The sequence below is a fragment of the Salvia splendens genome, chromosome 22 (genome assembly GCF_004379255.2).
Source record: "Salvia splendens isolate huo1 chromosome 22, SspV2, whole genome shotgun sequence".
In the NCBI taxonomy this organism is placed as follows: Eukaryota; Viridiplantae; Streptophyta; class Magnoliopsida; order Lamiales; family Lamiaceae; genus Salvia; species Salvia splendens.
Window position 1 is genome coordinate 3,112,044 of NC_056053.1, and position 11,463 is coordinate 3,123,506.

At 39.3% G+C, this 11,463-nt stretch overlaps 2 protein-coding genes across 2 annotated transcripts; both read left to right on the top strand.

The window, feature by feature from the left end:
- Window positions 1-2,567: 2,567 nt before the first annotated feature.
- LOC121787879 lies at window positions 2,568-3,062 on the top strand. Its single transcript, XM_042186729.1, has one exon. The coding sequence runs from the start codon at window positions 2,568-2,570 to the stop codon at window positions 3,060-3,062; it is 495 nt and encodes a 164-aa protein (XP_042042663.1).
- Window positions 3,063-5,728: 2,666 nt separating this feature from the next.
- LOC121786295 (lysine-rich arabinogalactan protein 18-like) lies at window positions 5,729-7,327 on the top strand. The gene is made up of 2 exons (XM_042184902.1): window positions 5,729-6,364; window positions 6,967-7,327. The coding sequence occupies exons 1-2, from the start codon at window positions 5,804-5,806 to the stop codon at window positions 7,048-7,050; spliced, it is 645 nt and encodes a 214-aa protein (XP_042040836.1). The 5' UTR covers window positions 5,729-5,803; the 3' UTR covers window positions 7,051-7,327.
- Window positions 7,328-11,463: the final 4,136 nt, after the last annotated feature.

The window sequence follows — 11,463 nt, forward strand, 5'->3', positions numbered from 1 at the left end:
GTGACACTGGGAAGTATGTCCTTCCAAATCGGAGTACTCGTGGCATCCCTCCGAAACGATACTCTCCCGAGAAGATTGGTACAAAGAGCAGATATGGAGTTGCAAATTTTGTTTAAGGAAATTTGAGCAAGATGGCACGTGCGTTTGAAGCGGCACTATATGAGGAAGAGGAAATCCCACAAACTGCCGAGGAGGCAATGAGACACAAACACTGGAAAGAGGCCATGTTTACAGAGATGAATGCATTAATGAAAAACGACACATGGGTGAAAGGAAAACTGCCAGAATGAGTCAAAGCTGTAGGGTGCAGATGGGTGTTCACTATCAAGCGAAGACCAGATGGTTCAGTCGAGCGATATAAGGCACGACTGGTAGCAAAGGGATATACTCAAACATACGGAGTTGATTACGCTGAGACCTTTTCACCAGTAGCAAAGATCAACACAGTCAGGGTTCTATTCTCAATCGCGGCTAACAGAGATTGGCCACTTCACCAGTTCGACGTGACGAATGCTTTTCTGCATGTTGAACTGCCTAAACCGATCTTCATGGTTCCTCCTCCAGGATTCGGAAATGAGTTTCAGCCTGGAGAAGTGTGCAAACTCCAGAAGACGTTGTATGGACTTAAGCAATCTCCAAGGGCCTGGTTTAGTCGATTCACTGAAGTAATGAAAAAATATGACTACAAGCAGAGCAACTCAGATCACACATTATTCATCAAGAAGAAGAATGGGAAAATCACGTGTCTTATCGTATATGTTGACGACATGATCATCACAGGGGACGATGAAGAGGAGATCGGCAAATTGAGGAAAAACTTGTTCAAGGAATTTGAGATGAAGGATTTAGGTCCTCTTAAGTATTTTTTGGGAATTGAAGTTCTGAGGTCAAAAATGGGTATCTTCATCAATCAGAGAAAGTATATCCTCGATCTTTTAGCAGAAGTGGGAATGATAGACTGCAGACCGGCAGACACCCCAATGATACAGAATCACGGATTACAGGTAGTAGAAGGAGCAAAGCTCACAGACAAGGGGAGATATCAAAGGCTTGTAGGTAAGCTCATTTACTTCTCTCATACTAGGCCCGACATAACATATGCTGTGGGAGTGGTAAGTCATGCACTCACCACAAGAAGATCATTGGGAAGCAGCTCTCCGAATTGTACTTTATTTGAAGGGTACTGCGGAGCATGGGGTGTTGTTTGAGAAACATGGACACTTGGAGATCAGTGGCTTCACTGATGCAGATTGGGCAGGGAACCCAAATGACAGAAAATCCACGGCAGGGTACTTTACGCTAGTTGGAGGAAATCTCGTTACTTGGAGGAGTAAGAAACAAAAGGTTGTTGCACTCTCAAGCGCGGAAGCTGAGTTCCGTGGAATCAAAAGTGGCCTCACTGAGATATTGTGGCTAAGAAAGCTCATGACAGAGCTTGATCTGTATGTACCAAAACCGTGTAGACTATTCTGCGACAACAAAGCTGCGATTAGCATCTCTGAGAATCCAGTTCAGCATGATAGAACGAAGCACGTGGAAGTTGACATACACTTCATCAAGGAGAAAATTGAAGCCCGGATTGTCGAGTTTCCATATGTGAAGTCAGAAGATCAGTTGGCAGACATTTTAACCAAGGCGGTGAATTCAAAATCATTCAAGGAAGTATTGAGCAAGTTAAGTATCGGAAACCCCGTTACTCAACTTGAGGGGGAGTGTTGGAAAGACAAAACATAAAGAGTCGTTCCTCATTTATGGGACTTGAGTTCCAATACAATGTTGGGTTCCCAAGTGTGTATAGTTCCAATCTCATTTATTGGGGGTCTTGAAGGGTCACATTTATCCCTATAAATACTAGTAGAATGATCAAATGTAATAACAAAATATAAGCAATAAGAATTACCTTCTTCTGATCCCTTTAAACGTTTCTTCACATACGGTTAATAATACCTAACTAGATCACCATTTTATCGATATGGGACAAAAGGTTTCAATACATTCCTGTAATGTGTGAGCTGGAATGATCATCGGACGTGCATACTTGCAATACAGAAACTCATCATCGACTTGGGTCCGCTCTAATGCCATAAAAAATGAGCTACTCATTATAAAGAGGTAGAGTTATTCACTCATTTATAGAAGAATTAGTATCATCATTTTGTCGATACAGAAGTGGTTTCCTTATTATTAACATTATTAATGGGAGTGTATACATACATTAATCAAAACTATTGAGATAAAAGTATCTGTCCCAAACTATCAACCTTATACTCGAAAAGATCTTTAGTTTCTCCCACACTACATTTTGAGAGAAAACCCTCTAACAAGCAATCCCTTGCTTCCACTCGCATCAACGGAAGCAAATAAAGATATATTCTTGCATGCACAAGTACGAAAAGAATTCAAACCTCCAAAACCAAAACCCCCCACTAAGATTCTCACAATAAATAGTATCAACTTTCCCCCTTCATAAATGCAACTCATATATCTCACTTAACCTTCATTCACAACCCAAAAAAAAAAAACTCAAAAATCCCATCAAAACCAAACCCTACTCCCTCCCCCCTCCCATGGCTCCGGACCTAAACAACGCCGCCTCTCCCACCGACCGCGAGAAGCAGAAGAATCTCGACCAAGAGGTTCGAGAGATGATCTCCACCCTCACCGGCCGCTTGGGCAGCATCCAACGCTCCCACAAATCGGGGAGCTCGAGCTCCCACGCCCAAGCCGACGACGACGACCAAGGCATGCGGATGATCACCCTGGCCGGGACCAACCTAGGCGCCACCATGCGCGGCGATCTAGACGACAAGGCCGCGGCCCCTCAGCCGGAGCAGGAGGAGACCGCCTCCTACGTCGTCAACAGCAACTTCCAAGCGATCAACAACTCCATCATGCTCGGGGGCAGCTACAAGACCAACGACCCCGGCGTTCATTTGGACATCACTGACTACGTCGACCACAACGACGGCGACAAGAAGGGGAAGAAGAGCAGGAGAGGGGGCCACCACCACCATGGCAAACGCTCCGACAACCTTAGCGACACGGAGAGTGAGAAGAATTGAGAGAGATCGGTCGACATTGCGCACCATATATATATGTGTGTGTGTTTATGTGCACTAAATAAATATTGATGGTTTTATTTCTATCCTTTTCGAGTGGCTTGATCATTTGTGTCTTAATTTCGGTTATTTTTATAAATGACTATTTTTCAATAAGTTCCTTGCTCGAATGTTATACTATGTAGACTTTGAAAGATGGTGGCAACTTGAGAGTTTACATCAATCATTCACATTTAAATTAATGCCTATCAAAGATAAATACGATTATAGTCATTGCTTTATCATTTTAAATTTAAGTTTTTCCAGATAATTATGAGATGAACATACAACGCTAACTAAAAGGTCACGTATCTCAACCAATTTTATAAATAATCACCAGTAGATAATCACAACATGAATTGTCTTATAAACATGAATTGACAATACTCTATCCGTCCCTTAAAAGTATAAACTATTTTCTTATTAGTTTGTCCCTAAGAAGTACTACTGAATTTTCTAATTTTGGAACAATTAAATAACACATTATCCCTATACATTATTTTATTTATAACTTCTATCATTACACTACACTACACTAATAATAATGTGGAGCCAACTTTTCACTAACACTACTTACACTACCTTTTATCCCTCTTTCTTATTTTACCAATTATACATTAAAATCCGTGTCAAACCAAATGTTCATATTTTTCATGGACGAATGGAGTATATATTTTTCATTTTTTTCCTACTTTTTTTTACTGAACATGCGGCAAATAGGTAGTAGATCTCCAACACTTGGCACAAGTTGATACGGCATGAGTTTTAAAAAAATATAATAAGAAGTGAGTTGAAAACGTTGGTGGAATGTGAATTCTACTTTTATATACTTCGTCCCATTAGAGTATGGTTTAATATTGTGTATTGAACAGTACTGCTAATGGTTTAATAATTTTATAAAATTACGAATAGGAGTTTGACAAAATAGGTGGTGTTAAAAGTTAAAAATGAACAATAAAAGAATAGACAACATAGATGTGGTATGATGTGGGTGGGGTCAGGTGTGGGGATGGGGAAACTGTGTTCGTGTATAGCACAGCAAAGCCTTAATCATCGCCGCGCAATGGACCCACCACTCATACATTTCCAGCTGTAACGTATATATACTCCAGCTAAATCAATCACAAACTCTAGCTGTGTTTGTGTATAACTCTAGCTGTGTTTACAGACATAGGATTCCTTTATTTGGATTTTTTCTCTTTTTGGGTAATAATATTACTTCATTTCTCAATTTCATTTGCTAATAATTTTTTATACATATGTCATTTAAAACAATTAATTTCTTTGTTAGAAATGAGATTTTATTACTACCGCCTCCGACGTAAAATTAAAATTATTTGCGGTACAAGTTTTAATCTACTTCATAATTAATACTTTAAATATGAAAGAACTAGAAAACAATTTATTAAAAATATGTTAATTAATATTGAGGACCACCATGTTAGAGAAAAAGATAGTACTAAATAGAAGTATGGAGTACTACTATTTTTACGAGATACCTTTCTTTTTCTATGTAAGAGTATAATTTAAGGAAATTGGTCTCTAAAACTATAAACTTTGCCTAAATTTTAGTATTTTCCATAAACTTAGAAATTGATCTATAATATCACAAACTTTGCATTTTGTTTGATATTTCCTAATTTCAAAGTTCATAGAAAATACAAAATTTTAGGCAAAGTTTATGGTTTTATGGACTGATTTCCCTATAATTTAGGCAAAATATTAATTTCAAAGGGTAATGTAATTTCAAAGTTCATAGAAAATACAAGCATAGAGAATTAAATAAAAATATTAATTTTTTTGAATAAGAATGTAAAATGTAAAATCGGTTAATATGAGTCGGTGGCAACTGTCATATTGCATTGTAGATAAAAAGAACATAAATTTGATGGTTGATAATTTGTTTCTTTTGTCTTTGCTAGTAGATAGAAAACTTTTATGAAGTCATTGCCTCAAATTACGGAGATTTTTGTATTTGGGATTGTTTAATGTAACGTATGATATTATATTGAAAATTGAAATGGGTCATCTCTCAAATTAGCGGTGCTGCTATTACAGTTAATTGTTTAGTTGGAATCGTTATTAATGTTATTTAAAGAAATTATAGCTATAATTCTATATTTTTATTACAATCTTACTTTTTATATACATTAGTTGATCGTCTTTAATTAATAGATTTTAATAAACTTGATTTTTGGTCACCAATTGGTTGTCAATTTTTAAAGATCACGTTATGATGAACTTATATTTTAAACTTTTGGCCTAAGGAGTACTACTATTATTATTTTTAATTAAATATCAAAGTATTTTAATTATTATAGTTCAGTTTCAGAGCTAAGAGTTTTTAACGGAGTAATTTGTTTTGCAGTAAGTTTTAAAAAAGTACGACTACAACTCGTAGTTAGTCAAAAAAATGAAGCAATGATAAAAATTATGGAGCATAGGAGCAATAAACAATTAGAAAAACGCGGAAAAGAGCCGTTGGTGAGATGGCGGGTCCGAACCTAATCACATGCTAATCAGGTAATTCCACTCTGTTTAATGACTTTAATCTCCACACAATGTACTCTTCCACTCTCTTTCCTTTCTCAATTTCTCCTTTATTTATAGTTTACACTCTCACTCACTCTCTCTCTCACCCTCATCACCGCCTACTCTTCTCACCTCTTCTTCCCACTCCAAATTCTCTCTCTCCAAACCCAGCTATGGACAGAGGAACCGCAATTCTACTAGCATTCATCTGCCTCGTCGCCAGCGTCGGCGGCATTTCCCCCTCCTCCGCCCCCGCCGCCTCCCCCTCCGCCGCCAAGGTCTCCACCCCTCCCGCCGCCTCCCCCGTCGCCACCCCCCCTTCCAAGCCCACCACCCCCGCTCCCGCCGCCGCCCCCGTCGCCACTCCCCCAGCTGTCTCAACTCCTCCAGCCTCAACTCCACTGGCTTCGCCTCCCGTCGTCGCCGCTCCGCCGCCGCAAGTGAGCTCGCCGCCAGCTCCAGTTCCCGTGAGCTCGCCGCCGACAGCCACTCCCCCAGCCAAGTCGCCGCCGTCGCCCGCCCCGGTCGCCGCCACTCCCCCCGCCGCTTCCTCGCCTCCCACCGAGGCTCCCGTTGAGGCTCCGGTTGAGGCGCCGGCACCGAGCAAGAAGAAAAGCAAGAAGCACGCCGCCCCCGCTCCGGCTCCTGAGCTCGCCGGACCACCAGCGCCTCCGGTCGGAGCTCCCGGACCTTCCGACGCCTTTGCCCCCGGCCCTGTGTCAGTTGGCGATTTGGTACATTTCAGATCTGGAAATTATGCGCTCTTTTTCGTGCATTTAAGCTTAAACTATACATCTGCTGCTCTAATTAACCAACTAAATTACCCATACAACATATAATAAATGGTAATTAATTAGTATAGTTTAAGTCATTACTGTCTGGATTTTTCAGATCTATGCAGCATTATGCTTAGAAGTTAGATTTGGAAACACTAAATTTGTTTTATTATGACTCGTGCTTAAAATATCGGTGATTGGGAGTGTTTACTAAACGTGAGCCGTGTCGGTGCATTGTATTGTGTCTTAGTGGTCCCAAATCGAACTAGAATTTTGCCTTGTTAGTTAGATTTGGAAACACTAGATTTGTTTTATTTTTTGGGTAATGTAAGAGAACTCTGCCACTATTTGAGATTAAACTTGCTCTTTTGTCACATAATAATAATAAACAGTACATTAAAATGGAGTAATTTGTAAAAGTAGATGTCGGTGTACGTACTAGTTAGAAAAATGGGTTCCAAATCTAAGATCCATGGTTAAAATAGAAGAATAGTAGTTGTGTGAATTAAAAATTATAAAGACAAATTTGTTGAGAAATTGATGGTGGTTACTTATTGCAGAGTGGGGTGGAGAAATTGATGAGCGTGAAGAAGGTGTTGGCGAGTTTTGCAATGGCCTCCGTGGCTGGGTGGATGTTGTTCTAGAAACTTCATTCTTTTTTTGTTTATTTGCTATTTTTATTTATATCGACAGGGCCCATCTGACCACATGCACATTATGAGCACCATAATTTAGCATATTTATATGTGAATTATATATGTCAGACATCATGGGGCTGTATTGGATTCTTTGTGCTTGGGTAGAGATTTGAGAGCGAGAGACAGGCTTTTCTTCATTTGTATTGTTCATTGCTTTCCTTCTGTCTGTCATGTGCTACTACTTTATTAAGGCTCATTAATTTTATTGATTACTTATTACTAATACTGATGGTTTTTGCCCGCCTCTCTTTTTGTTTTTCGATTTCATTTACTACATCTTATGAATTGATTAATAGTGGTATGAACGTTTATGTATTGTATTGTGCCATTAGTTGTGCTCAAGCTCAAACATGTAGAGTACCAATTGAAAATTTGGAGAAAGTATAAAGTTTTGGCTATAGAAAATAAATGAAGACAAGTTCCATGATGGCGATAGTAAAATCCAGTTATTGATTGTATGCTGGCAAGTCTTCACTAAATTCTCAACTGTAAACTAATGTCATTAATTAGTCCTACCAAGAGAAGTTGATTTCACAATAAGTTCAGATTCAGTACATTATAAGGCTACACCTACACCTCACTATTATCGATTGCAGCAATACCAGTATAGTATATACTGTTTAACAAGAATCTGCTCATGAAAAAAACCCACAATTCGATTAATTAATTGGGAAAATGGTTAACATTTCTAGTTTCCACATGGAGGAAGAAAAAGAAAATATAAATCAGCACAGAATAATTAAATATAGAGTACGTTTAATTGTAAAAACATGACTTGATTTGTCTAATCCTTCTAACCATTTATTGCCTAGGAGCAATAAGGATGACTTGATTTGTCTAATCCTTCTAACCATTTATTGCCTAGGAGCAATAAGGCCACCCACAACGCGTTACGCGGGTGGCTCATGTCCCGTCCCCCCGTGAGGAGACGGGCGCGGGTCACGTTGCAGCGTCCCGTCCTGTCACCATTTCGCCGGAACCCTCGTCACGCAGAGACAGCCCGCGAGCTGTCTCGCCACGCGCTTGCGCGACGTGGCGCGCTCCTGGGCGATGCGTGACGCCCACTCGCCGGCCCGCGAGTGTGTTTCGTCACGCTGACGCAATAAATCATTTTTTATATAAAAAATTTGAATAAAAAAATTAAAAATTCAAAAACGGTAATATTACCCTTTTCGACCGTTTTCCTTTTTTTTAAACTATATAAATACTTCTATTTCATCCTCATTTCACACACAAACACACATCTACTCTTCTCAAATCATCTCTCTTTCCACTCCAATTTTCATCTCAAATCATCTCTTTTATTCTTCCCCCAAATTTAATCGATCTAATGGATCCATATGAGCAAATGCGTCGAATAGTGGAAGAATCACTTGAAGAAAATCGACGCCGGGAGGCGGAGGAAGCCGCGCCGCCCCAAAGACGCTCCCGGACTTACATCCATCGTAACTGGGAGGAAGTCGCCGCAAGGTTAGTCCACGACTACTTCTGCGATAACCCGTGTGGGGAGATACCTACTTCCGTCGCCGTTTCCGCATGCGACGACCGCTATTTCTCCTCATCGCAAATACATTGGCAGCCAGGGAAGAGTTCTTCCAAGAAAGGTTCGACGCCGTCAGCCGTCCCAGCCACACGACGCTGAAGAAATGTACTGCAACAATCCGTCAGCTTGCGACTGGACAAACCGCGTATGTGTTCGACGAATACCTCCACATGGGAGAAAGCACTGGGAGAATGTGCTTGATCCAATTCTGCAAATGCGTCCGGGCAGCTTTCACCGACAGATTGCCAGTTCCTGCTCCGCCTTCACGAAGAAGTGCACGGATTCCCCCAGATGCTTGGCAGCGTCGATTGCATGCACTGACAATGGAAGAATTACCCGGTGGCGTGGAGGGGGTCGTACACGATCGGCCACAAAGGCACCCACCCCACCGTTATACTCGAGGCTGTCACCGACTACCGGCTATGGATCTGGCATGCGTAATTCGGGGTCCTCGGCTCGAACAACGACATAAACGTGCTCCACCAATCCGACCTCTTTACCGAAGTTTTGGATGGTAAAGCGCCGACCATCAACTTCACCGCTAACAACCGGCGCTATAAAATTGGGTAAAATCTTGCCGACGGCATCTACCCAAAGTGGCCAACCTTCGTGAAGACGTGCACCAGGCCTGTGAACGCAAAACAGACTCTTTTTGCGCAGAAGCAGGAGGCTGCTCGGAAGGATGTGGAACGGGCGTTCGGGGTTCTCCAAACGCGCTTCAACATTATCAAAGCCCTGGCTCGTACGTGGTTCATGGAGAGCATGGTCGACATCATGTATACGTGCATAATCTTGCACAACATGATTGTCCAAGACGAAGGACCCGAGGCGGGAAATTGGTTCGATCCTGAAGCCCCCGGAAGCTCAGCCGCAAGTAGTCAGCCTCAAAGTGGAGTGCATCCGTCTACACAAGAACAATTGTCTATTCGGGCAGGAACACGTGACTCTACCGCCCACGCCCAACTCCAAGATGATCTAATGGAACACATTTGGGCAAAATTTGGCGAAGGAAATTAAATTATGTATTTTTAATTTTTTTAGGATTTTTAATTATGTTTTGTTTTATTGTTTTAAGAATGTAATGTTGTAATGTGTTTTTATTAATTGAATTTGTTGGAAATTAAAATAAAAAATGAAATTGAATGAATAGTAATTTAATGGACGGTTAAGAGACGGATAAGAGATGGAGGGTTGCAGGTTCTGTCCCTTAGTTAAGAGATGGAGTAAAAAGTATAGTGGACCCGTGAATAGTAATTTAAGGGACGATAAATAGACGAATAAATGACAGCGTTGCGGATAGTCTAACGCTTTTACTGATGTATCAGCCTACCTATACTATTAGGGCCTAAATGCAGTGCACATCTATATCAAAGGTCCTTTTTGATATAAATGAATATATTTCATTCTATTAATTCGCTTGATATAAATGAATGAAGATACAAAGAAAATAACTGAATGAAAATACAAAGAAAATGCAAAAAAAAAGTCCCTCATTCCGTACGTTCATATCAAGGACTTAAGTTATGCATGAGTTGATCCAATAATTAATGTGTGAGGCCAAATGTCTCAAATTCTATCATGTGCAATCTTTAAATTTATAATATTTATTTACCTATATATAAAATAGTCTTAAGTAATCTTACGTAAGAATAAAATTTTCTAGCTTTATTAAAAAAGATAAGATGGAATAATGCAGGTAAATTAAGATGAGAAACTATCGTACTAGTACACGATATTTGTGCAAATATACACATCTTAAGACACTATATGAGTGTACAATGTTTTGTCTAATAAGAGATACTCCCTCCGTTCTCTCATAATTGAGACGGAATTTTTCGGTACAAAATTTAAGAAATGAATATTTATTGTGTTAAGTAGATATATAAAAAAATATGAAAGAGATAAAAGTAGAGAGCATAGAGTGGAAAATTAATAAAGTGGAGAGAATAAAGTAAGTGGGAGTAAACGGAAAGAGTATTTGTCTTGTAAAATTTTCAACTCTGACTAAAATTCTAATTTTGCAACCAATCAAGATTTTGACGCTAATATAAGCTTTATGACTTACGTAAATGGTAATATTAGACGTCAATTATAATGACATCACATTGTAGGCACCGAAACGACTTCATATTAGTACTAAATTCAATAAATTCATTTTTGTATTCACTTTCATCTTGTTTCTCAATTTTCCGTTTCTTCTTTTCTATATTCCATTCCATTCTTTCTTAATAATAAACTATAATTCAACAAATTTAATCAGTTAATTTACTAAGTACAATACAATGCCTTTTGTCGCCTACAATGTGATACCATTTTAGTTTACGTCCGATAGCGCTACGTAAGCAAGTCATTATGTTATGTTAGCGCCAAAATCTTGATTAATTACAAAATCAAAACAATTCAATAAAATGATTACAAAATTAAATAAATTAATAGTTGTTTGCAAAATCAGAACAAATTCGATAGTTTAGAAATAGATTTTAAAGCTGATATTTAAAACCACAATTTGTCGGAAATTTAAAAGTTTATAGGGCGATTTATACTCTTAAAATTAATCGTAAATAATTGTGAATTAAATTCATTGTTAAGTTTGTCAAAGTGATCTTAAACGACGTATCACCGAGGTACAATGTACGCCTACTTACCACTGATAATTTAAAGGGCCATGTAATTATTTAAATACGCCTCGGCCCAAATAATACTATTTCTGGGATAAGATCGTGACAGCCCAATTTTGATGAGAACGGCCCACTAATGTAATTTCCAAACAAATGGGGTCTTTCTCTTTCACCACAGCCACTGTGTGAGTGTGTGAA